This window comes from Oncorhynchus keta, chromosome 20 (assembly GCF_023373465.1).
Source record: "Oncorhynchus keta strain PuntledgeMale-10-30-2019 chromosome 20, Oket_V2, whole genome shotgun sequence".
Taxonomy (NCBI): Eukaryota; Metazoa; Chordata; class Actinopteri; order Salmoniformes; family Salmonidae; genus Oncorhynchus; species Oncorhynchus keta.
In genome coordinates this window covers 17287888-17315488 of record NC_068440.1, presented here as the reverse complement: position 1 = coordinate 17315488, position 27601 = coordinate 17287888, and the positions used below count along the sequence as shown (strand labels likewise).

Sequence of the window (27601 nt, the reverse complement as noted above, 5' to 3'; positions counted from 1 at the left end):
ATACACTGCTCAAAAAAATTAAGTGAACACTAAAATAACACATCCTAGATCTGAATTAATTAAATAGTCTTATGAAATATTTTTTCTTTACATAGTTGAATGTGCTGACAACAAAATCACACAAAGATTATCAATGTAAATCAAATTTATCAACCAATGGAGGTCTGGATTTGGAGTCACACTCAAAATTAAAGTGGAAAACCACACTACAGGCTGATCTAACTTTAATGTAATGTCCTTAAAACAAGTCAAAATGAGGCTCAGTAGTGTGTGTGGCCTCCACATGCCTGTATGACCTCCCTACAGCGTCTGTGCATGCTCCTGATGAGGTGGCGGATGGTCTCCTGAGGGATCTCCTCCCAGACCTGGACTAAAGCATCCGCCAACTCCTGGAGCGAGACATGATGTCCCAGATGTGCTCAATTGGATTCAGGTCTGGGGAACGGGCGGGCCAGTCCATAGCATCAATGCCTTCCTCTTGCAGGAACTGCTGACACACTCCAGCCAGATGAGGTCTAGCATTGTCTTGCATTAGGAGGAACCCAGGGCCAACCGCACCAGCATATGGTCTCACAAGGGGTCTGAGGATCTCATCTCGGTACCTAATGGCAGTCAGGCTACCTCTGGTGAGCACATGGAGGCCCCCCAAAGAAATGCCACCCCACACAATGACTGACCCACCACCAAACCGGTCATGCTGCAGGGTTGTTGCCCTCCTACGGCCTCCTCCACGTCTCCTGATGTACTGGCCTGTCTCCTGGTAGCGCCTCCATGCTCTGGACTCTATACTGACAGACACAGCAAACCTTCTTGCCAAATCCTGCATTGATGTGCCATCCTGGATGAGCTGTACTACCTGAGCCACTTGTGTGGGTTGTAGACTCCGTCTCATGCTACCACTAGAGTGAAAGCACCGCCAGCATTCAAAAGTGACCAAAACATCAGTCAGGAAGCAGAGGAACTGAGAAGTGGTCTGTGGTCCCCACCTGCAGAACCACTCCTTTATTGGTGGTGTCTTGCCAAATGCCTATAATTTCCACCTGCTGTCTATTCCATTTGCACAACAGCATGAGAAATTAATGTCAATCAGTGTTGCTTCCTAAGTGGACAGTTTGATTTCACAGAAGTGTGATTGACTTGGAGTTACATTGTGTTGTTTAAGTGTTCCCTTTATTTTTTTGAGCAGTGTAGTTATTCCATTCAAAATGTATAACTTCACCAATTTGGCCACATTTGGGCTACTTGGGTGGGACACCTGGGTGACTTGTAGCACACTCATTTTGGAAGTTATCATTCTGAAACCTTGCACAAGTACTGTTGCCCTCCTTTGTTTTTCACTGAAATTGTCCCCATCATCCTATCTGAATGTTTGATTTGTCTTGTTCATTTTAAAGAATATGATACAACAATAAAAATAATATATATTGTGTTATATTCTCCTACATTCAATTCACATTTACACAAACTTCAGAGTGTTTTCTTTCAAATTAAATCAAGAATATGCATATCCTTGGTTCTGAGCCTGAACTACAGGCAGTTAGATTTGGGTATGTCTTCAGGCGGAAATTGAAAATAGTAGGGGGGTAGCTGTAAGAGGTTATTAAGTATAGCCAATTGGAATTTATTGTCTGTATATTTTATCATTTCACTGAGGATACCATCAACACCACAGGCCATTTTTGGGTTGGAGGGTTTGTATTTTGTCCTGTAGTTCATTTAATGTAATTTGGGAATCCAGTGTGTTCTGGTAGCCTTTAATAGTTGATTCTAAGATTTGTATTTGATCATGTATATGTTTTTGCTGTTTGTTCTTTGTTATAGAGCCAGAAAGAATGGAGAAGTGGTTTACCCATACATCTTCATTTTGGAAAGATACCTATTCGTGTTGTTGTTTGTTTAGTGTTTTCCAATTTTCCCAGAAGTGGTTAGTATATGGATTCTTCAATTACATTGAGCTGATTTCTGACGTGCTGTTCCCTCTTTCTCCGTAATGTTTTACTGTACTGTTTTAGTGATTCACCGTAGTGAAGGTGTAGACTCAGGTTTTCTGGGACTCTATGTTTTTATTTTGATAGGATTCTCAATTTCTTTCTTAGGTTTTAGTATTCTTCATCAAATCATTTGTCATTGTTGTTAATTTTCTTCAGTTTTCTGTTTGAAATGCTTAATAGGGAAGCTGAGAAGTCAAATATACTGTGTAGTCTACACCTTCACTATTACAGTGGGATGTTTTGTCCAGGAAGTTGTCTCAAGGGGATTGAATTTGAGTTGCCTAATTGTTTGTTGGTACGTTTCCCCACTACTTTCCTTCCATCTATAGTATTTCTTAATATTATTAATTTCCTTTGGCTTTGATGCCTCATGATTGAGTGTTGCTCTTTTCAAGTAGACTGTGATTTTGCTGTGATCTGTGGTCAGTGGGCTGACTGTGAACGCTCTGAGAGACTCTGGGTTAAGGTCAGTGATAAAGTAGTCTACAGTACTGCCAAGAGATGAGCTATAAATGTACCTACCATAGGAGTCCCCTTGAAGAGTACCATTGACTATGTACCTACACAGCGTGCAACAGAGCTGCAGGAGTTGTGACCCATTTTTGTTGGTTTTGTTGACATAGTTGTGTCTAGGGGAGCATATGGGGGAGGAAATGCTGTCACCTCCAGGCAGGTGTTTGTCTCCCTGTGTGCTGAGGGTGTCAGATTCTTGTTCGGTACTGGCATTTAGGTCGCCACAGACAAGTATATGTCCCTGGACCTGGAAATGATTGATTTTCCCCTCCAGGATGGAGAAGCTGTCTTCATTAAAGTATGGGGATTCTAGTGGGGGGATATAGGTAGCACACAGGACATTTTTCTCTGTTAAGATCATTTACTTTTGAATTTCTAGCCAAATGTAAAATGTTACTGTTATGATTAATTTAATCGAGTGAATTGCTCTTTACCAGATTAGCATACCCCCTGAGTCCCTTTCCTGTTTCACACCTGGTAGTTTGGTAGATGGGACTACCAGCTCTCTGTAACCTAGAGGGCAACCAGTGGGTCCGTCTCCTCTATACCATGTTTCTTGTTGGATGACAATGCCTGTATTTCCGATTCCTTTGGCGAAGTCCAGGTTCCTGCTCTTTAGGCCAAAGGCAGATTACCTCAAGCTTCTTCTCTCGCTCTCTAATTATACAACTTTTCTTTATCTCTCTCCAGCACGCCCACACACATGCACACACATATAACATTTTCCTCTTGCACAATTTTTTTCTCTCTTTCTCTCTTGCTCTCTCTCTCTCATTCTGTGACTGCGTAATGAAAGGCTGGGGCTCCTGTCAAGCGTGAAGCAGAGAGACAGACAGGGACAGAGACAGGCGGCTACCGCTTAGACGACTAGTGTCACACCTCAGGTGTTCCGGGCCCACGCACACACACCAGCACAATATCTGGTTAATGACACGCTTACGCTGGCAGATGAAGATGAAATGTGTGTCCTCTCCAGCCCTCTACCTTTCTTTACATCCTCCATCCTAATCTTTCTCTCACACACATTCTCTCATATAAACATTCGCTCTCCTTTTTTCCTCTCTCTCTCTCTCTCTCTCTCTCTCTCTCTCTCTCTCCACCTCCCCCATCCGTCTCTCCCTGCCTCACAACAGCAGAAAGTTTTAGTGGTCTAAACTTGTCCATGGCAACGTGCTTCTTACAGCAGGAGTCGGTAAGGACAGAGTTACTCATCTGCGCACACACACACACACACACACACACACACACACACACACACACACACACACACACACACACACACACACACACACACACACACACACACACACACACACACACACACACACACACACACACACACACACCACACACGCACACATTAGTAAAGTGGACTTGGAGGCTAGAGAGAGAGCCAGCTAGCCAGTAGAGCTAGAATCATCTGCAATCAACATTTCTGCAGGACACACTCTGTTTCCTGAACAGGCTTTTAGGGCTCAGGCAAAATTACCCCCCTTGCAGACAAAATAGCATGCCTTACTGGGAGGGAGAAAAGAATACGTGGATCCTGTTCAAATTGGTTGTGCTGCAGCTAACTGGTAGTGCGAGATAGAGAGATAGATTTTTTAAAATAGTAAGTGAGCTGAAAGAGAGAGGACCACATCCAGCTAAAGCGTTAGAAGAAGGGGCGATGGTGAAAAGAGGTAGATAATTGGTTTTAGCTTCGTGCCTCCAGTGATAGACCATTTCATTCACCCTCCTTTTTGTTTACCCATCGGAGAGAAGCCTTTTAATTAAGCGTAGGCTCGCAGGGGTTCAGGATCTTAATTCTCAACCAATTCTGTTTCTAGTCAGCAATAAACACTTCTGGAAAGCGACACCATGGGAGCTCCAAATTCATCATGGGAGAGATTTCAAGCTGTTGTTATAGCTCTGATGGAAATGCACAGCGAACACGGTGAGACTGTGATGTTAGTTCCATAGAAAATGGCTGACTGAATGAACTTCCAGCTAGCTGTTAGCTGATGTAACTGGTGTGTTTTCTTAACACATGTAGGCATAGTCTGTCCAGCTGTCCACACTGGCTCCACCAACTGTGACTGGTTAGTTAGCGGCTTAAAAGCTTCCTCCTTATCCAAGCCTGTTACCTATCATGAAACATAGTCAGGGACAAAGCCAGAGCTTATTTACTCTACCATACTCTCTTCTTCTCTCTCCATATCTCCCTCCTCTCTCTCCATGCCCCCCCGCCCCAGCTCTCCCTCTCCCCCCTCTCTCCCTTCTTCCCCTCTGCCAGTGTATTCATCCAGGTGGATATAATACCCAGTGTGAGAGGGATAATAACCTGATTTTACTCTGATAACCTGGCTCACCGTGCCTTCCCGTCTCTCAGACTACCACAATACCCCTGGGCCTCCTTTGGGATTAACAGAAAAAAATAGAACGAGACTATAGCCTTCCTACTCTAACTCCTGATATTTTGATCGCTGATTGTCATCGGTATAATTGGTTGCCTTTGTGGTTGTGTGCCTTTTCTACAGGATGCTTAGGCTTCTGTGTGGTGTAGTGTAGGGACTAGGGAGAGGAATCTAACTAGGTTGGCCCTTTTGTTGGAGTATCATCGCCCGAACCATAAGTTCTTCAGAGCTAATGCCTCGGCCTTTGCTCAGCAAGCTACTACAGTCTTATAACATACAGAATACTATCACTCTAACTTGTCTCTCCCCCTTGTGTCTCTCCCCTGTAGCTGCCCTCTAAAGACCATAAGAGGGTCCTGGATGAATCTTAGGCTTTAGTTCAACGGGCTAACAGTCTTCTCTTTACCCTGTAGCTGCCTGTAAGGACCATAAGAGGGCCTTGGAGGTGTCCCAACATGCAGAGGACATGGGTCTGATCCTGGGGGCCTGTGCTGGCGGACTGGTGGTCCTCATTCTGCTGCTGGGGGCCATCGTCATCATCATCAAGAAGGGGTGAGTGGAGGGTCGTGAGTGTGTAAAGGTGATTGTGATCATAGAGGTGATCCAGAAAGGGGCCTATCTTTGGCTGTCTCTTACCTGCCTGTCCGAAACTGCCATGTGACTAACTATGTCCTATTAGGGAAGGTATTTCTCCATCACATCTTGGCAGGCTTACTCCAACTCAATTCAATAGGGAGTTAGGTAGGTAATGGAGAGTATATTACTTCCAGAAGTACACACATGGCTAGGTATTATTTGTGAGATGCTGTGCAGTTATAGTTGCCAAGCTTTTGCGTAGAACTCATTTTTTAATTTCAAGGTCTGTTGTCTATTGGCTGCACACACACCTAGGAATGAAACTCTAATATTCACTCCAGCATCACCAGGACATACTGCTTGGCAGTAGTGTACTCTCCTCCTTCCCTCTCTTCTCCTCCTTTACTCCTCCTCTCTCCTCCTTCCCTCTCTTTTTCTCCTTTACTCCTCTTCTCTCCCCCTTACCTCTTTTCCTCTGACGTTATATTGGGAGAATAACGCTCAGTTTGTAATATTTCATCAAGGGCCCTTTCAAGCCATTGCCCTTTCAAGTCAAAGCAGATATAATAGCAGCATCTGGGTTGGTGTGCAGTGCTCTGTGAACACGGTGCCTGTGGCTGAGCCATTAATTGGAGAGGAAGGTTGTTGTTGCCTTTCAGATAGAATTACCACCTCAGGTTTTCTCATGATGAAGGGAGAGGAGCTGGGACGCACTTCAGAGAAGCAGGGTTGGACGTCACAGGGAGAAGCGTGATAGAGACAGAAACCCCCAGTAGACCGTTGAGCTAACTGTACCCTGGTTGACAGCTGTATGTGTACCTGTGCTCCCTGGCATATTATTCAGTTAAGTGATAAGCAATCTATTTAGCTAGGAACCCAGTCAATGTCACAGTTGTGCTATATTTTATCTGCTGCATGGTCACTTGCCCTGCCTCCATAAACATACAAGTAACTGCCAACTTAAAGTGTCTTATTAGGGCGTTGGGCCGCCACAAGCCAGAACAGCTTCAATGTGCCTTGGCATTGATTTTACACGTGTCTGGAACTCTATTGGAGGGATGCGGCACCATTCTTCCACGAGAAATTCCATCATTCGGTGTTTTGTTGATGGGGTTGGAAAATTCTGTCTCAGGCGCCGCTCCAGAATCTCTGACCAGAGTTGAATTGGGTTGAGAGCTGGTGACAGAGATGGTCATGACATATGGTTTACATTGTTTTCATGATCAAACCATTCAGTGACCACTCGTGCCCTGTGGATGGGGGCATCGTCATCCAATCAGGGAATAGCCATTGTAGCCAAAATAATGGCCTGCCCAGCATTTTTATACATGATCCTAAGCATGATGGGATGTTAATTTCTTAATTAACTCAGGAACCACACCTGTGTGGAAGCACCTGCTTCCAATATACTTTTTATCCTTCATTTACTAGTGTTTTCATTATTTACCTGTACATTTTAAAATTTTTATTTTGCCTTGCTGGAGGCCACCTCACTACCATGGCCCCACCTCTCACGTCTCTTTGTTTTCTTTCTCTTCACTCTCTCTCTCTCTCTCTCTCTCTCTCTCTCTCTCTCTCTCTCTCTCTCTCTCTCTCTCTCTCTCTCTCTCTCTCTCTCTCTTTCTCCTCCTCCTCTTTGTTCTCCTCCTTTCTCCATGCTAATCAGAAGGGACTTCTATTCTTACTCTTACTACTCGTAAGTGACTCCACCCTAGTCTCTCCCTCCATATTTTCCTTATGGTGCAATCTTCACCTGCTTGCCCTCTGTAGTCCTGGAAGATGACACTTATAGGAGATAAGCATCTCCTCCACCTCATCCTCTATATACCTCTCCAGTCTACTCTCTCTCTCTCTCTCTCTCTCTCTCTCTCTCTATCTCTGGGCCTGCTACTATCATCAAATGTTCCTTTATCTCCCTAGCCTCGATTTAATCTCTTATTTTTCCCCTTTCTTCCAATTTCTCAACTCCTTGACCTCAACCCCCCTCTTTCCACTCATTTCCCCTCTTTGTTATTTCCTTATTTTGAGCTCTCTCTTATTCTTCTCTCCTTTTTATACTCCCTCTCTCCTCTCCTCTCCTCTCCTCTCCTCTCCTCTCCTCTCCTCTCCTCTCCTCTCCTCTCCTCTCCTCTCCTCTCCTCTCCTCTCTTTGCTCTGTGCAGCAGGAAGAAGGTAGCGCTGAACAAGGCAGCCATGTCGTACCGTCAGGAGAAGACCAGGAAGCTAGGTTCTCTGGACTGCAGCATGACAGAGCAGAGCACCCTGCAGCAGGATGGGCGCACTGCTAACTCCTTCATGGACGCCCACACCTGCAACACACGGAGTAAGAACCAAGAACACCCTGAGCCCTAAGAGAGACAGAGAGTACAGAAAAGAGTGCATTAGTCTGTTTGCTAACCCTGTACCTCCGAGAGAGGGCGAGAGAGGCTGAAGGAGAGCACAATCCAATGATCCTGTGCAGAGGCACTCAACTACACCCTGCTACAAGTACACTCTGTAGGCTACAATCTTTTCCCTCTCAACACACACTGTCAACTACAACAAGTACACTAGTCTGTAGACTCTGTGCCACCTACTGTAGTATACACACTGTCAACTACATCAAGTACACTCTCTAGGCAACAGTCTGTCCTGTATACACACACTGCTAAGAGAAGTACAATCTTCAGTTTCTCAGGTTTTCTGTTTTCTTCGCAAATCAAATCAAACATGCACCGAATACAACAAGTGTGGGCCTTACTGTGAAATGCTTACTTACAAGCCCTTAACAAATAGTGCAGTCCAAGAAGAGTTAATATTAACGAAATAAACTTAACTTCTTGCGTCGAGCCATCCCGGATCCGGGATCGTGACTACAGCCTCAAGCCCATTACCATAACGCAACGTTAACTATTTATGAAAATTGCAAATGAAATGAAATCAATATGCTAGCTCTCAAGCTTAGCCTTTTGTTAACAACACTGTCATCTCAGATTTTCAAAAATATGCTTCTCAACCATAGCAAAACAAGCATTTGTGTAACAGTATTGATAGCTATTGATAGCTAGCGTAGCATTTAGCGTTAGCATTCAGCAGGCAACATTTTCACAAAAACCAGAAAAGCATTCAAATAAAATCATTTACCTTTGAAGAACATCGGATGTTTTCAATGAGGAGGCTCTCAGTTAGATAGCAAATGTTCAGTTTTTTCTGAAAGATTATTTGTTTGGGAGAAATCGCTCCATTTTGTGCGTCACGTTTGGTTACCAAAAAAAAAACGAAAATTCAGTCATCAAAACGCCAAACTTTTTCCCAAATTAACTCCATAATATTGACTGAAACATGGTAAACGTTGTTTAGAATCAATCCTCAAGGTGTTTTTCACATATCTCTTTGATGATATATCGTTCGTGGAAGTCTCCTCTCTCCTCTCAATCACATGGAAGAATGGTTGCAGCTGGAGATTACGCACCAATTTCGACGCAAGACACCGGGCGGACACCTGGTAAATGTAGTCTCTTATGATCAATCTTCCAATGATATGCCTACAAATACGTCACAATGCTGCAGACACCTTGTTTAAAACGGGAATGTTTTTTATCCAAAAATTAAAAGAGCGCCCCCTATCTCGAAGAAGTTAAGTAAAAAGAATAAAAGAATAAAATAAGAATAACGAGGCTATATAAAGGGGGTACAGGTTAGATGAGGTAATTTGTACAGGTACGTAAGGGTGAAGTGACATAGATAGTAAACAGTGAGTGGTAGCAGTGTGCAAAACACATCGTGGGGGGTCCAATGTAAATAGTCCAGTGGCCATTTGATGAATTGTTCAGTAGTCTTATGACTTGGGGGTAGAAGCTGTTAATAAGGAGGCTTTTGTTCCTTGGCGCACCGGTACCGCTTGATGTGCGGTAGCAGAGAAAACAGTCTGAGTGGGGTTGCTGGAGTCTCTGAAAATGTTATGGGCTTTCCTCTAACACCACCTATTTTATAGGTCCTGTAGGGCAGGAAGCTTGACCCCAGTGATGTACTGGGCCATACGCACTACCCTCTGTAGTGCATTACGGTCAGATGCCGAGCAGTTGCCATATCAGGCGGTGATGCAACCGGTCAGGATGCTCTCGATGGTGCAGCTGTAGAACTTTTTGAGGATCTGGGGACCCATGCCGAATCTTTTCAGTTTCCTGAGGGGGAAAAGATTTTGCTGTGCCCTCTTCACGACTGTCTTGCTGTGTTTGGAACACAAGAGTTTGTTGATGATGTGGACACCAAGAAACTTGAAACTCTCAACACGCTCCACTACAGCCCCGTCAATGTTAATGGGGGCCTGTTCGGCCCGCCTTTTCCTGTAGTCCACGATCGGCTCCTTTGTCTTGCTCACATTGAGGGAGAGGTTGTTGTCCTGGCACTACACTGCCAATTCACTGACCTCCTCCCTATAGGCTGTCTCATCGTTGTCGGTGATCAGGCCTACCACTGTTGTGTCATCAGCAAACTTAATGATGGTGTTGGAGTTGTGTTTGGCCACACAGTCGTGGGTGAACAGGGAGTACAGGATGGGACTAAGTACACACCCATGAGGGGCCCCAGTGTTGAGTATCAGTGTGGCAGACGTGTTGTTGCTTACCCTTACCACCTGGGGGTGGCCCGTCAGGAAGTCCAGGATCCAGTTGCAGAGGGAGGTGTTTAGTCCCAGGGTTCTTAGCTTAGCGATGAGCTGCGTGGGCACTATGTTGTTGAACGCTGAGCTGTTGTCAATGAACAGCATTCTCACACAGGTATTCCTTTTGTCCAGGTGGGAAAGGGCAGTGTGGAGTGCGATTGCGTCATCTGTGGATCTGTTGGGGCGGTAATCTGTTGGAGCGGTAATCAGTTAGGCAAGTTACCTTTGCTTCCTTGGGCACAAGGACTATGGTGGTCTTCTTGAAACATGTAGGTATTACGGACTCGGTCAGGGAGAGGTTAATAATGTCAGTGAAGACACATGCCAGTTTGTCCACGCATGCTTTGAGTACACGTCCTGGTAATCCATCTGGCCCCGCGGCTTTGTGAATGTTGATCTGTTTAAAAGTCTTGCTCACATAGGCTACCGAGAGCGTTATCACGCAGTCATTCAGAACTGCTGGTGCTTTCATGTATGCAATTATGCAATTTAAGCGTCCGGATTAGTGTCACTCTCCTTGAAAGTGGCAGCTTTAGCCTTTATCTCAATGCGGATGTTGCCTGTAATCCATAGCTTCTGGTTGGGATATGTACGTACGTTCACAGTTAGGACGACGTCGTCAATGCACTTATTGATGAAGCCAATGACTGAGGTGGTAAATTCCTCAATGCCATTACATGATTCCCGGAACATATTCCATTCTTTGCTAGCAAAACAGTTCTGTAGCACAGCATCCATGTTGTCTGACCATGTCCATATTGAGTGAGTCACTTGTACTGCCTGCTTTAGTTTTAGCTTGTAAGAAGAAATCAGGAGGGAAGATATATGGTCAGATTTTCCAAATGGAGGTCGGGGGAGAGCTTTGTATACATCTCTGTGTGTGGGTGGTCTAGAGTTCTTTTCCCTCTGGTTGCACCCGTGACATGGCTGGTAAACACTTTGGAAAACTGATTTGTTTGCCTGCAATAAAGTTCCTGGCCACTAGGAGCTCGGTTTCTGGATGAGAATTTTCTTGTTTCCTTTTGGCCTTATAGGGTTGGTTGAGTGTGGTCTTAGTGCCAGCATTGGTCTGTGGTGGTAAATAGACGGCTACGAATAATATAGATGACAACTCTCTTGGTAGTTAGTGTGGTCTACAGCTTATCATAAGTTACTCTACCTCAGGCAAGCAATACCTAGACATTGCGCACTAGCTGTTATTGTCAAATAGACACACACCCCACCCCTCCTCTTACCAGACGTAGCTTCTCTGTTCTGGTGGTGAATGGAAAATCCCACCAGCTCTATATTTTCTGCTTCGTCGTTCAGCCATGATTCGGTGAAAAACAAGATATTACAGTTTTTAATGTCCCGTTGGTAGGATAATCTTAGTCGTATGTCAGCAATTTAATTTTCCATTAACTGCACGTTAGCCAATAGAATGGATGGCAGTGGGAGTTTACTCGCAAGCCTACGGATTCTTAGAAAGCAGCCCGACCTGCGCCCCCTTTTTCTCCGTCTTTTCTTCATGCAAATGTCGGGGATTTGGGCCTGTTGCCGGGAAAGCAGTATATCCTTCTCCTAGGACTCACTAAAGGAAAAAGCTTCTTTCAGTTCGGTCATAAGAGATGGTAGCAGCAACATTATGTACAAAATAAGTAAAAAAAACAAGTTACGAACAAGGCAAAAAGACGAACAAAATGCCACAGTTGGATAGGAGCATGTACAACGTCGGCCATCCTCTTCGGCGCCATCTTAGAGTTTCTCTGATCCATCTCATTCTCTCAGTCCTTCAGATTGCTTTTATTAATATACACTATTTTCCTTCTCCCTCTCTCTCCCTCTCTCTCCCTCTGTTTTCTCAAACAACCTCTTTCAATAAAAATATTCCACCGTGCCCATCAACATGTACGTACAATATGTCTTCATTGTGATACCGGCTCTTCCTTGATCCGTCAGTTGAGTGGATGTTGTGTTGAGCAGGTGGAGGTTGACCTTCAGAACCTCACTGAGCATTGCGCTTTAATAAAATAACATGTAGCCAGTAACTTATATAACTTATATATGTAATGCTGTGTAATGGTTAACGTGTATGTTTGTGTCCATCTTTGTGTCTGTGGTTGTGCATCCATCTGTGTGCGTGCGTGTGTATGTGCTTGCGTGCCATGCTCATGCATGTGTATGTCTCCTCTAGACGAACAGAGGAGTTCAGTGAACGAGTCCAGCAGCCTGTTGGGTGGTTCCCCTCGACACCACTGTCGTAGGAAGAGCTCTCCGTACCACACGGGTCAGCTTCACCCCGCCGTCAGGGTGGCAGACCTCCTCCAACACATCAACCAGATGAAGACTGGGGAGGGATACGGCTTCAAACAGGAGTATGAGGTGAGAGAGAGAGAGAGGGATGGAGAGGGATGGAGAGAGAGAGAGAGATGGAGAGAGAGGGGATGGAGAGAGGGAGAGAGAGAGGGATGGAGAGAGAGGGGATGGAGAGAGGGAGAGAGAGAGGGATGGAGAGAGAGAGAGAGAGAAAGATGGAGAGAGGGATGGAGAGAGTTGGGGGAGAGAGAGAGAGAGAGAGAGAGAGAGAGAGAGAGAGAGAGAGAGAGAGAGAGAGAGAGAGAGAGAGAGAGAGAGAGAGAGAGAGAGAGAGAGAGAGAGAGAGAGAGAGAGAGAGAGAGAGAGAGAATGTGGGCGTAGAATCCTTTGGGATTTAATGATGCAATTTTGGAGGCAGAAGGCATTTTAATACAGTTTCTCATCTCTGAGTCCAATGGCTTATGTGTTCAGTAGGCTGCTGCTGGAGGCTTATTTTAATAAGCAACAGTCAATGTAAACCTCCAGTAGCTGTTTGATACCATCTCTCAATGTAAAGCTATTTCATTCTGCTCATCTCTCTTTCAGATCTTTTTCTGTTTCTACCAAGAGTATATTAATTAAATGGCTTTCAAGTAACTTTTTTTCATTCTATTTGTGATTTACTACAAAGTCCCTCTATTCGCCCAGTAGCATTTAGCTTGTACCCGAATCCAAACCTCCAGGATTCCAGATGCGCTTTTCGATTCATTAATCCCACCCCCCAAGGGCCCAACAAATTCCCCCTCCTAAAATCAATACAGTGGTCGCTTTTTCACTCCTCCATCGCTTTTCTGCTCCTCTGTCTCGCTCCTTCCATCGCTCCCTAGTCTGTCGCCTGGAGAAATAAAGGAGATGAAGGAGAGATCAGTGTGAGACTGGGGTGTGTGTGTGTGTGTGTTTGTGTGTGTGCACATACGTGCGTGTGATGTGTGATACTGGCTGTAGGACTTCATAACCCTTATTTCCCACTGGGCTGCCGAGGTGGCCATTGATCATGCATGCTGCAAAGGACTGTGGGAGTTTTTAAATGGCACTACAGGGTTTCTGGACCGGCGCTACAGGATTTCTGGACTGTCTCAGATAGAACGAGGCTGATGTCAGATGGCCATAACCAGATTACAACCAACTGGTTAGACTGTCAGGTTAGATCCAATCCTCTTGACTGTCTTCAGGGCTTCAACGCAGCAGGCAAAACTGGTTGAAAGGATGTCATTACAAACCAGAGCTCGAAACCCAACAGTGCAGTAATCAATATCAGTGTAGTACTATTAAATATAAGGTAGAACAAAAACACACAAGAAATAGAAATAATAACAATAGAAAGTAAGAAGCTATACACAGGGTCAGTTCCAATACCATATTTACAATGTGCAAGGATACTGGATCGATATAGGTATATACTGTATGTATTGGGGTAAGGTGACTAGGCATGAGGATTTATGATATACAGAGTAGCAGCATCATGAAAGAAGATTGTATGTGTGTGTGTGCGTGTGTGTAGAGTCCATATAAATGTGTGTGCATGTTATGTGTGTGTTGGAGTGTCAGTGTGCGTGAGTGTGCATAGAGGCAGTGCAAAAAGTTGTCTTGTGGCTTGGGGATGGAAACTTTTCAGGACACCGTTTTGGTACCAGACTTGATGCACTGGTACCGCTGCCGAGCGGAAGCAGAGAGTCTATGGCTTTGGGTGGCTGGAGTCTTTAACGATTCTCCTGGCCTTCTTTCCACACCACCTGATATAACGGTCCTGTATGACAGGGAGCTCGGCCTCAGTGATCTACTGGGCTGTCCGCACCACCCTCTGTAGCACCATGCGATCGAGGGCGGTGCTGTTGCCATACCAAGCAGTGATGCAGCCAGTCAAGTTGCTCTCAATGGTTCATCTGTACAACTTTTTGAGGATTTGAGTGCCCATGCCAAACCTTTTCAACCTCCTCAGGTGGAAGAGGCACTGTCGCGCTGTGTTGAAAATGTCCATAGTGATTTGGACCCTGATGAACGACCCGCTCCACTGCAGTCCTGTCAACGTGGATGGGGGCGTGCAGGCCACCCCATTTGCTGTAGTCCACGATCAGCTCCTTGGTCTTACTGATGGACAGGTCGTTGTCCCGTCACTGTCCTCCCTGTAGGCTGTCTCATCGTCGCCAGTGATCAGACCTACCTCCGTCGTGTTGTCAGCCAGCTTAATGATGGTGTTGGAGTCATGCGTGGCTTCAGGGGAGATATAGAACATTGCTAGAAAAAAAGATAATTCCATTCTGACGATCAGCAGCTGAGACCCTAATGCATGATAGTGGTGTGTTAAAGAAAGTCTGTCTATGGATCTGTTCAGTGTTAGTCAGGCTCTGCTTTAAAGTGTGTTGGTGGGAGAAGGAGAGAGAGAAGGAGAGAGAGAGGTATCATGTCTTCTCTAAGCAGGATTAGGTATAGTATTACCTGTGTAGGAGTGAGGCGCAGGTGTAATCCTCTGATCAGCATGCTGCCACTGTCCCTGGGCTGTAGGTGGACCGGCCGCCCCACGCTGATCCCATGCTGGGATTGGGCCGGCGCTGATGAGGGATTTAGTAAGCTGGGGTTGGAGCGCCTGGATGTGCCCGGCAAAGCAGCCAGGATATAAGTTTGACTTACGCCATGAACGTGACGTGACTTGGACGCTACCGCCGCCACCACCACTGTGTTTCTTCGCAAACACATCTGTCACACTCACTCAGTCATTCTTTCTTTCTCTACTCTCTCTCTCTCTCTTTTTCTCATAACGTTGATTTAGATTCAATAGCTCCTGTTGCGCTGTGCAGCCAGATTGTGAAAAGGGTGCCAAAAATATCTGTCACAAAGGTAGCACTTTAACACCAAGATATTATAAAGCACTTGGAGTTTAGGCAGAACCACTCTCGACGCATAGGTAATGAGAGAGACTCAAGCTCGCCTATCTACCTCCTCTTCCTCTCCTCATCCTCTCCTCCTTTCCTCCTCTTAACTCTTGAATGCCCTCCTCTTTCTTCCCGGCCTCTCCTTCTCCTCTCCTCTTCCTCGCCTCCGCTCTCCTTTCCTCTCCCTCCTCTCCTCATGTCCTCTCCCCTCTACCTCCTCTCCTCCTCTCCTCTTCCTCGTCTCCGCTCTCCTTTCCTCTCCCTCCTCTCCTCATGTCCTCTCCCTCCTCTCCTCATGTCCTCTCCCCTCTTCCTCCTCTCCTCTCCCCCTCAAGGCCAGATCCATCACTCTTAGCCTCATCTTCTCCTCACCATTCTCTCATAATTGCGTCATGACAGAAATACGAGCAGTGAATATGATGGCCAAGTTACTCAGGGAACCTCAGGATAACAGTCTAAGTTGGGTGGTAAAACTAAGCTGAGTGGTAAAACTAAGTGGGGATTTGGTAATAAAATTGAAAGGATATTTGAATCTGACACCTACATTATATTCCTTGTGTCCTAATCATATCTGACACTCCGGTAACCAAGCTAAGTATTTCAGTGTGCTGTTTAAATGTGCCGATGACAGAATTTCGCCTGTATGCTAACCATATCTCACTGTCTTTGTGACCACTTGTTCCTTCTCTTCTCAGAGCTTCTTTGATGGATGGGATGTCACCAAGAAGAAGGACAAGACTAAAGGGAGACATGACAGTTTGCTGGGGCGTAAGTTCTGTTCAGACCCTCGCTCTGGAATGGAGTAGTATGCCATATATGGAAGAACATTAGCAGGAAAGCTACTGTAACTTAACTTTGTTTCAAATTAGTGTTCCAATTATAACATGTCCTCAAGTCAATTGCTATTGACAACCACTATTTCAAAATCTTTGTTTTGTTTAACATCTTTGTTAGTGTTAATACCTCCTGGTTAAATAAAGCTGACATAAAAGTCCCTCTCTCTTGTTGATGATCTCTCCCCTGTAGATGATCTTTCCCCTGTAGATGATCTCTCCCCTGTTGATGATCTCTCCCCTGTTGATGATCTCTCCCCTGTTGATGATCTCTCCCCTGTTGATGATCTCTCCCCTGTTGATGATCTCTCCCCTGTAGATGATCTCTCCCCTGTAGATGATCTCTCCCCTGTAGATGATCTCTCCCCTGTAGATGATCTCTCCCCTGTAGATGATCTCTCCCCTGTTGATGATCTCTCCCCTGTTGATGATCTCTCCCCTGTTGATGATCTCTCCCCTGTTGATGATCTCTCCCCTGTTGATGATCTCTCCCCTGTAGATGATCTCTCCCCTGTAGATGATCTCTCCCCTGTAGATGATCTCTCCCCTGTTGATGATCTCTCCCCTTGTAGATTATTTCTCTTGTTGATGATTTCTCCCCTGTTGATGATCTCTCCCCTGTTGATGATCTTTCCCCTGTAGATGATCTCTCTTGTTGATGATCTCTCCCCTGTTGATGATCTCTCCCCTGTTGATAATCTCTCTTGTTGATGATCTCTCCTCTGTTGATAATCTCTCTTGTTGATGATATCTCCCCTGTAGATGATTTCTCTTGTTGATAATCTCTCCCCGGTTGATGATCATTCCCCTGTAGATGATCTCTCTTGTTGATCTCTCTTGTTGATAATCTCTCCCCGGTTGATGATCTCTCTTGTTGATGATCTCTCCCCTGTTGATGATCTCTCTTGTTGATGATCTCTCGTTGATGATCTGTCTTGTTGATGATCTACCTCCCCTGTAGATGATCGTCATCGAGTCAAGCTACACTCTCTCCTAGCAGACCCCAACTCTGACTATGGCAATGCCAACTACATAGACGTAAGTTACACGCTCTCACTCTCTCTCTCGCGCTCTCGCTTTCGCTCTCTCTCGCTCTCTCGCTCTCTCTCTCTCACCCCGCTCCACCTCCTCACTCTTTACTGTCTCAGTCCACAGTTGCTCCTTAAACTGAGACTCAGCCATATGATCAGCTGTGGGAAACAAAGATATTGCAGAGTGACTTACGATGTAAGAGGCTGCACTTCTGAGCATCCACACAGCTTCTGAGCATGCGCACGGGAGTTGGCTTTACTCTATTGCAATGTGACAGCTGTGTGACAACAACTGCTGCAGAGATGAGTCTCTCGCCTCACATGGAAGACTTGATATTGACCTGATATTCTCATTTTATCTTTGTATTGTTGTGTTCCTTTAAGCTGTGTGTCTGGCCCAGTGCTAGAGAAGTGCTGGAGGACGATAGACTCATGGGTAATATAATCTCTCCCAGCAGCTGTCTGTCGACTGGCCACAGGAAGGAGAGACTCTTGTGTAATGTAGTCTCTCCCAGTAGCTGTATGTATGCTTGAGACAGGAAGGAGACTCTTGGGTAATGTTGTCTACCCCAGCAGCAGTTTGTAGGCTGGCCATAAACGGCTCATAATAATGGCTGGAACGGAGCAAATGGAATGGTATCAAACACATAGAAACCATGTGTTTGATGTATTTGATACCATTCCACTGATTCCTCTTCAGTCACTACCAGGATTCCATCCTCCTCAATTAAGGTGTCACCAACCTCCTGTGGTCTAAGGATGTCTAGCCTAATGTTCCAGTCTACAGGGACACCCGTCCGAAGTGTGTGAGGATGTGACAGTCAGAGACTCCCACTGTATTGCGTGTGTACAGGTAGTCTGTCCCAACAACCCTCTCTGGGCTTGGCCTCAGTTGGCTGTCCAGTACACTGTGACAGTGAGGATATCCACTTAAAGAGGATTGTCCCCTCAACCTGGCTTTGTCCCTGTATCCCTGGGGGTACTGGAATAGATTTGAGATAGACATCGTCTCAGCAACACCACAGATCCTTTAAGATCCTATAAGATCCTTTAATATCCTATAAGCTAGGAGTCTCTGTGTCCTCTGTGACGGCTGACGACTCGTCCAAAAGCTCTCCTAAGTCGACTCCGAGAGGTGACTCGCTCCGTCTGTCTGATGATATCAAATGCCTGATCCTGTTCATCTGGCATTCAGTTAGTTGTGATCTCAACTGTGCAGCTCCAGTGAGTTTCATCCAGGAAGGCTTGGCCAAGCCCAGTACCAGTTCATACCTCATCCCAGACACGTTCTCTCCCGGCTCTGTGTCAAAGCTGAACAGCTAGTACTGTAGCTAGTGTTGGAGGGATATACACTTTGTGTGCTTGAGCTAGGGCCAAGCAGTGAGTGTGTGAGCGTGTGTGTGTGTGTGCATATGTGGAGGCATTGCTTAATACACACGCAGTACAGGTTACGTAAAGGTGACATTCACAAAAACCTCTTTTAGCAAGTATTTATCTTTGTTGAACACAGTCCGTTCAGTGAAGTGCCCAATGAGAGCAGGAAAGAGTGTACGGGGTTCGACTGCATTCATCTCCCTTCGCTCAAAGAAAAGGAGAATATAAGAATAAGTCAAATGGACAGAATAGAAAAGCTAAAATTTACAGAAATTAAAAGGTCAAATGAGTGCTGACTCAGCAGGTTGAGGTGGAAGGGAAGGACAATGTGTTTGTGTTGCAGCTCATGGAGAGTGTCCCGCCCGTCCAACCCCTCTTGCCCTTTGTGAGCACACTGGTTCCATTCTCCGTTCACCCTCCTCTAGCTCTGCCTGAAAGTTTCATTAGCATATGGGCCTTGCGAGGAAACCTGTGACATTGTTAGGGCTGTCTACACCACTGTCTGCATGTTGTGGCAGGACCCCTGACTAGCCTTCCCGCTAGGCTAACCCACCCCCAGACGCCATACTAAATTATTCATGTGAGTAGGAGAAAGGGAGGAATGGAGGGGTGAATGGAGAGATCAGGGGTGGAATTAAGGGTCCACTGTCGTTCCGACAGTCTTCAGAAAGGTTCAATGGAAAAGCAGGACATTGTCTGACTTTGATTTGGTGTTAACCTAACTGTTTTCATGGATGGTGGGGCTTGGGTTTGACTAGATAGGAGGAGGAGGGTTGGGTCGTGGTAAAAGTATAGTATGTTTTGTTCACTTAGTGTTCCATGACCACAACAACGACAGGAAGTTCAAGAAAAAAACGTTGGTTTCTACCTCTTTGCCATGGCAACAGTGTGTGAGGCATGATGAAACAATCTCTCTCTCTCTCTCTCTCGCTCTCTCTCTCTCTCCCTCTCATCCCCCTGTTCTTTAATCTCAATAATTAGCTTTTTTTCCCTTGCTTCCTTCCTTCCATCTTTCTCTCGTTCTCCTTCCTTCTTTTCGTAACCTCTGGGACCTCTTAGATCCGGATAAACAGGGAAGTAAGTACTACTGCTGCTCTTCTCTTTCTTTTCCATCTATCTTCCCGCTCACCCTGTGCCCGCTGTGTACCCCCTTACTTCCTTCCCCCTTTCCATTGCTCCACCACTTTCTAATCTCTCTGTCTATGAGTCGCCCCCCAGCCCTAGACACCAGCTGCTCCCCAGAGTTTAATTTAGCCAAACCTGCTCTGTTACACCACTACACACACTCTTATCTGCAGCCATACTGGACTCACTTAGAGTAAAGGATTTGTATGAGGTTTGTCTGTCCCCCATCACAGCAGAGATGACACAAAGTATGTCTTACTGTAGGCAAGTCTGTCCCAATAGACACAACCAGCCGTTAGAGCTTTGTATTATATATTACACCTGTCCCCCATCAGAAATCGCACAAAGGAACCAATGGGAGGAGCACAGTCTAAGGGTGAATCGTAAATGCCCCCCTATTACCTATACAGTGCGCTACTTTTGGCCAGAGCCTCAAAGGTCTCAGTCTATTCCCTATATAGTTAATTACTTTTGGCTAGAGCTCAGATATGCCCTGAAGGCAGTAGAGACCCATGCAGATAAATCATGCAGGGCCAAAGCCAGGACAGATACACACACTCAGCTCCAGGGGTGGAAAAAGTACCCAATTTTCATTAAGATGCCTTAATAGAAAATGACTCAAGTAAAAGTGGGGAATGACCATTGATGTTCTCTTGATTAGACAATTTTCCTGTCCTGCTAAGCATTCAAAATGTAACGAGTACTTTTGGGTGTCAGGGAAAATGTAAAAAGTACATATTTTTCTTTAGGAATGTAGTGAAGTAAAAGTAAAAGTTGTCAAAAATATATATAGTAAAGTAAAGTACAGATACCACCCAAAAATGACTTAAGTAGTACTTTCAAGTATTTTTTCTTAAGTACTTTACAACACTGCTCAGCTCAGATGAGACACAGCGAAGGGCTTCACAGGAAACACTGCACTGCCATAACATGACTGTTTTCAACCTGTTTTCTGCCCCTGTATCACATTCTGTTGGATGTTTCTCACACATAGATTGTCATACAGCATTTGGGCTAATCTTCAACCACATAGTGAGCTATCTAGCTGTGTCAAACTAGATTGGTTTTAAGGGGGTCCAACTTGCTGTGAAAGAAGAGAACATGTAAAGGGAGAGATTGCCAACTTTGTATTGGCTTTCTTCTTGGCTTTCCATCTTGTGGCTATTTGCTTTCCATCTTATCATGTTGCAATGCTGTGATGTGATTGGTTTTGTCATGGTTTAAGTGTGGTGGGGAGCATGAGTTCTTTTCCCTCCATTTTTGAATTTCACACTGCTTGATGTGATGCTGTCTGCTCGCTGTAGGAGGAAGGTGGTGGTTGCCTAGGTGACAGACAGACAGGAAGCACACACACACACACACACACACACACACACACACACACACACACACACACACACACACACACACACACACACACACACACACACACACACACACACACACACACACACACACACACACACACACACACACACACACAGTGAAGCAGAGAGGATCATGGGAAGGATGGGAATGGGGTCACTGCACTCTAGCATGGCGACTGTCATCCATCTCCTGTCCTCTCTATGTGGCATGTCACTCATGGAATTGTGTGTGTGTGTGTGTGTGTGTGTGTGTGTGTGTGTGTGTGTGTGTGTGTGTGTGTGTGTGTGTGTGTGTGTGTGTGTGTGTGTGTGTGTGTGTGTGTGTGTGTGTGTGTGTGTGTGTGTGCGCGCGCGCGCCCTTATAGCCAAGAGTGATGAGGGGACCATGCCCAGGGCTGGAGGATTTGTCTTGCTTTACATTCTTGTCTCTCTCTCTCTCAAACACACCATGCTCAGAGCTGGTTAATTTGTCTTGCTCAAGGTGATGAGTTAGTCTGTACACACACAGACCATGACTAGCCATCCCATCTGAGATTCCAGGCTGGATCATAGCACAGTAATGCACCTCCCAGGAGAACAGACCATGACAGACCAGTCAGTGTCAATTGCCTGAAATGAAAGCATTATAATTTCACTTTTGAAGTAACCTTGTGTACTTTATTATTGCTCTATACCTGAACAGGTAATGTCAAAAGGTTGCCTGAACAAAACAAAAAGGAATTGGTAGGAGGAAGCTGCACAATGAGAAAATGACGCTCCCTCTCTCTAGACAGTTATGGCCGCTGTAGAGAAATCTCCTTTAACTCCCTGTAATCCAACAGTCCAACCTTTACAATATGAAAACATTATACTATGAAAACCACTTGTTATTATATCTAGGCGGAAGATGAATACATAGCAAGCTTCACTACATATTGTGTCATTCAATACCAGATCAAAAATAAGAGAGGAGAGGAGACTGGGGGAGGGGCGTGGTGGTGGTTCTTTATAGTGACTCCAGGGACTGGTGTTTACACAGTGTTACTCTGATGTTCAACTCTCTCTCTTTCTCTCTTTTTTCCCACAGGGGTACCAGCGATCAAACCACTTCATAGCCACCCAAGGTGAGTGCCCTTGGAATACTTTTTCAGAAATCAATGAATGGTAATATGCCTTATTCTGCATGTGCACTGTATGTATGTGTGTGCCTGAGCAGCCAAGCCTCCCAGTTGTTGATATTAAAATAATGATTTGAATTATTAATGTGTAAACACACTGGCTGGTGATCCATCACATTGTGTGTCTGGGTGTATCTCTATTCTCTACCACCCAAACCTCTCGCTCTCTCGCTCTCTCGCTCTCTCTCTCAATTCAAGGGGCTTTATTGGCATGGGAAACATATGTTAACATTGCCAAAGCAAGTGAAGTAGATAATATAAAAAAGTGAAATGAGCATTTCAAATGTCATATTATATATATATATATACAGTGTTGTAACAATGTGCAAATGGTTAAAGTACAAAAGGAAAAATAAGTAAACACAATTATGGGTTGTATTTACAATAGTGTTTGTTCTTCACTGGTTGCCCTTTTCTTGTGGCAACAGGTCACAAATATTGCTGCTGTGATGACACACTGTGGTATTTCACCCAGTAGATATGGGAGTTTATCAAAATTGGGTTTCTTTTCGAATTCTTTGTGGATCTGTGTAATCTGAGGGAAATATTTGTCTCTAATATGGTCATACATTGGGCAGGAGGCTAGGAAGTGCAGCTCAGTTTCCACTTCATTTTGTGTGCAGTGTGCATATAGCCTGTCTTCTCTTGAGAGCCAGGTCTGCCGACGGCGGCCTTTCTCAATAGCAAGGCAAAGCTATTGATTATGTACATAGTCAAAGCTATCCCCAAGTTTGGGTCAGTCACAGTGGTCAGGTATTCTGCCACTGTGTACTCTCTGTTTTAGGGCCAAATAGCATTCTCGTTTGCTCTGATTTTTTGTTCATTCTTTCCAATGTGTCAAGTAATTATCTTTTTGTTTTCTCATGATTTGTTTACGTCTAATTGTGTTGCTGTCCTGGGGCTCTGTGGGGTCTGTTTGTGTTTGTGAACAGAGCCCCAGGACCAGCTTGTTTTAGGGGATTCTTCTCTAGGTTCATCAGCTTCCTTTTATGTGGTTTTAGAATGTAACGGCTCTTTTCTGGATATTTATCATTAGCGGGTAACAGCCTAATTCTGCTCTGCATTATTTGGTGTTTTACATTGTACACTGACGATATTTTTGCAGAATTCTGCATGCAGAGTCTCAATTTGGTGTCTGTGCCATTTTGTGAATTCTTGGTTGGAGAGCGGACCCCAGACCTCACAACCATAAAGAGCAATGGGTTCTGTAACTGATTCAGGTATTTTTAGACAGATCCTAATTGGTATGTTGAATTTTATGTTCCTTTTGATGGCATCGAAGGCCCTTCTTGCCTTGTCTCTCAGATTGTTCACAGCTTTGTGGAAGTTATCTGTGGTGATGATGTTTAGGTCAAGGTATGAATAGTTTTTTTGTGTTCTAGAGCAACGATGTCTAAAGGGAATTTGTATTTGTGGTCGTGGCAACTGGACCTTTTTTGGAACACCATTATTTTGGTCTTACTGAGATCTACTGTCAGTGCACAGGTCTGGCTGAAGCTGTGTAGAAGATCTAGGTGCTGCTGTAAGCCCACCTTGGCTGGCGACAGAAGCACCAGATAATCAGCAAACAGTCGACATTTGACTTCAGATTCTAGTAAAGTGAGGCCAGGTGCTGCAGACTGTTCTAGTGCCCTCGCCAATTCATTGATATACACTACCGGTTAAAAGTTTTAGAACACCTACTCATTCAAGGGTTTTCTAGATTTGTACTATTTTCTACATTGTGTAATAATAGTGAAGACATCAAAACTATGAAATTACACATATGGAATTATGTAGTAACTAAAAAACAAATCAAATTATATTTTATATTTGAGATTTTTCAAATACTCCCCCTTTGCCTTGATGACAGCTTTGCACACTATTGGCATTCTCTCAACCAGCTTCATGAGGTAGTCACCTGGAAGGAATTTCAATTAACAGGTGTGCCTTGTTAAGTTAGTTTGTGGAATTTCTTTCCTTCTTAATGCGGTGAGCCAATCAGTTATGTTGTGACAAGGTAGGGGTGGTATACAGAAGATATACCTATTTTTGGTAAAAGACCAAGTCCATATTATGGCAAGAACAGCTAAAATAAGAAAAGAGAAATGACAGACCATCATTACTTTATGACATGAAGGTCAGTCAATACGGAACATTTCAAAAACTTTGAATGTTTCTTCAAGTGCAGTCGCAAAAACCATCAAGTGCTACGATGAAACTGACTCTCACGAGGACCGCCACAGGATTGGAAGACCCAGAGTTACCTCTGCTGCAGATGATAAGTTTATTAGAGTTACCAGCCTCCGAAATTGCAGCCCAAATAAATGCTTCACAGAGTTCAAGTAACAGACACATCTCAACATCAACTCTTCAAAGGAGACTGTGTGAATCAGGTCTTCATGGTCGAATTGCTTCAAAGAAACCACTACTAAAGGATACCAATACGACGGAGAGACTTGCTTGGGCCAAGAAACACGAGCAATGGACATTAGACCGGTGGAATATGTCCTTTGGTCTGGAGTTCAAATTTGAGATTTTTGGTTCCAACCGCTGTGTTTTTGTGAGACGTGGTGTGGGTGAACGAAGGATCTCCGCAGGTGTATTTCCCACCATAAAGCATGGAGGAGGAGGTGTAATGGTGTGGGTGAACGAAGGATCTCCGCAGGTGTATTTCCCACCATAAAGCATGGAGGAGGAGGTGTAATGGTGTGGGTGAACGAAGGATCTCCGCAGGTGTATTTCCCACCATAAAGCATGGAGGAGGAGGTGTAATGGTGTGGGTGAACGAAGGATCTCCGCAGGTGTATTTCCCACCATAAAGCATGGAGGAGGAGGTGTAATGGTGTGGGTGAACGAAGGATCTCCGCAGGTGTATTTCCAACCATAAAGCATGGAGGAGGAGGTGTAATGGTGTGGGTGAACGAAGGATCTCCGCAGGTGTATTTCCCACCATAAAGCATGGAGGAGGTGTTATGGTGTGAGGGTGCTTTGCTGGTGACACTGATTTATTTAGAATTCAAGGCACACTTAACCAGCATGGCTACCACAGCATTCTTAGCGATTACGCCATCCCATCTGGTTTGGGCTTAGTGGGACTAGCATTTGTTTTTCAACAGGACAATGACCCAGCACACATTTTTGCACTATTGGTTAGAGCCTGTAAGTAAGCATTTCACTGTAAGGTCTACACCTGTGGAATTCGGTGCACATGACAAATACACTTTGATTTGATTTGAAACCCTTATGCCAAATTGAGTAAAAGGCTTTTTTAAAAATCAACAAAGCATGAGAAGACTTTGCCTTTGCTTTGGTTTGTTTGTTTGTCAATTAGGGTGTGCAGAGTGAGTATGTGGTCTGTCGTACAATAATTTGGTAGAAAGCCAATTTTACATTCATTTTTCTGTCCCGCTGTGATGTCGAAGTGGTCAGGGTCTGGGGCGGACTGGTGTCAAGACTTTTTTTGGGAGCTGAGGTGGGCTGTTCTGCTGGCTTCTCTGAGGGGGTGGCCACCTCTCTAATGGCTTGTTCTCTGTCATACACCATCCCCCTCACCCTCTCCTCCAGCAGTCTGATCCTCTCCTCTCTTCTCCTGCTTCACCTCTTTCTACTGTAGATGTTGTCTCACTACAATCCAGATTGCAGATACAGTTGAAGTCGGAAATTTACATACACTTAGGTTGGAGTCATTAAATCTAATTTTTCAAACACTCCACAAATGTCTTGTTAACAAACTATAGTTTTGGCAAGTCGGTTAGGACATCTACTTTGTGCATGACACAAGTCATTTTAGCATCAATTGTTTACAGACAGATTATTTCACTTATTATTCACTGTATCACAATTCCAGTAGGTCAGAAGTTTACATACACCAAGTTGACTGTGCCTTTAAACAGCTTGGAACATTCCAGTCAAGGCTTTAGAAGCTTCTGATAGGCTAATTGACATCATTTGAGTCAATTGAAGGTGTACCTGTGGATGTATTTCAAGGCCTACCTTAAAACTCAGTGACTCTTTGCTTGACATCATGGGAAAATCAAAAGAAATCATCCAAGACCCCAGAATTCTTTTTTGTAGACCTCCACAAGTCTGGTTCATCATTGGAAGCAATTTTCAAACATCTGAAGGTAACACGTTCATCCTTACGAAGAATAGTACGCAAGTATAAACACCATGGGACCATGCTACCGTCATACAGCTCAGGAAGGAGACACGTCTCCTAGAGATGAACGTACTTTGGTGCGAAAAGTGCAAATCAATCGTAGAACAACAACTAATGACATTGTGAAGATGCTGGAGGAAACAGGTACAAAAGTATCTATATCCACAGTAAGAGGAGTCCTATATCAACATAACCTGAAAGGCCCATCAGCAAGGAAGAAGTCACTGCTCCAAAACCGCCATAAAAAATCCAGACTAATGTTTGCAACTGCACATGGGGACAAAGATCGTAATTTTTGGAGAAGTGTCCTCTGGTCTGATGAAACAAAAATAGAACTGTTTGGCCATAATGACCATCATTTGGAGGAAAAAGGGGGCGCTTGCAGCCGAAGAACAACATCCCAACCGTGAAGCATTGGGGTGGCAGCATCGTGTTGTGTGGGTGCTTTGCGTCAGGAGGGACTGGTGCACTTCACAAAATAGATGGCATCATGAGGCAGGAAAATTATGTGGATATATTGAAGCAACATCTCAAGTTATCAGTCAGGAAGTTAAAGCTTGGCCGCAAATGGGTCTTCCAAATGGACAATGACCCCAAGTATACTTCCAAAGTTGTGGCAAAATGGCTTAAAGACAACAAAGTCAAGGTATTTGAGTGGCCATAAAAAAAGCCCTGACCTCAATCCTATAAGGGATTTGTGGGCAGAACTGAAAAAGCGTGTGCGAGCAAGGAGGCCTACCCATCTGACTCAGTTACACCAGCTCTGTCAGGAGGAATGGGCCAAAATTCCCCAAACTTATTGTGGGAAGCTTGTGGAAGGCTACCTGAAATGTTTGACCCAAGTTAAACAATTTAAAGGCAATGCTACCAAATACTAATTGAGTGTATGTAAACTTCTGCCCCAATGGGAATGTGATGAAAGAAATAAAATCTGAAATAAATCATTCTCTCTACTTTTATTCTGACATTTCACATTCTTAAAATAAAGTGGTGAACCTAACTGACCTAAAACAAGGAGTTTTTACTAGGATTAAATGTCAGGAATGATGAAAACTGAGATTAAATGTATTTGGCTAAGGTGTATGTAAACTTCCGACTCTCTCCCCCTCCAGCTCTCCAGGTCTAGTTAAGGGGGTGTTGTTGTGCTGGACTGTTGTCTGGGTCTGTGCTGACTGGAATGTAATCACCTGCTGTTCCAGATCCACCTGCCTTACCTCCAGCTGGGTAAATGTATCCTTCATTTCAATGAGG

The 27601-nt window shown here is 44.7% G+C and overlaps 1 protein-coding gene across 11 annotated transcripts in view; it reads left to right on the top strand.

The window, feature by feature from the left end:
- Positions 1 to 27601, top strand: part of LOC118398965 (receptor-type tyrosine-protein phosphatase U-like) — a 305732-nt gene that overhangs the window by 256384 nt on the left and 21747 nt on the right. For 3 of the 11 annotated variants that reach the window (XM_052472185.1, XM_052472186.1, XM_052472196.1), the window contains 8 exons: positions 5314 to 5452; positions 7143 to 7172; positions 7639 to 7799; positions 12292 to 12479; positions 16018 to 16090; positions 17117 to 17193; positions 19620 to 19637; positions 22119 to 22155. In XM_052472185.1, coding sequence (XP_052328145.1) covers positions 5314 to 5452; positions 7143 to 7172; positions 7639 to 7799; positions 12292 to 12479; positions 16018 to 16090; positions 17117 to 17193; positions 19620 to 19637; positions 22119 to 22155 — 723 coding nt within the window. The remainder of the gene's footprint in view (positions 1 to 5313; positions 5453 to 7142; positions 7173 to 7638; positions 7800 to 12291; positions 12480 to 16017; positions 16091 to 17116; positions 17194 to 19619; positions 19638 to 22118; positions 22156 to 27601) is intronic. The other 8 variants (XM_052472190.1, XM_052472191.1, XM_052472189.1 and 5 more) reach the window with 5 other exon arrangements.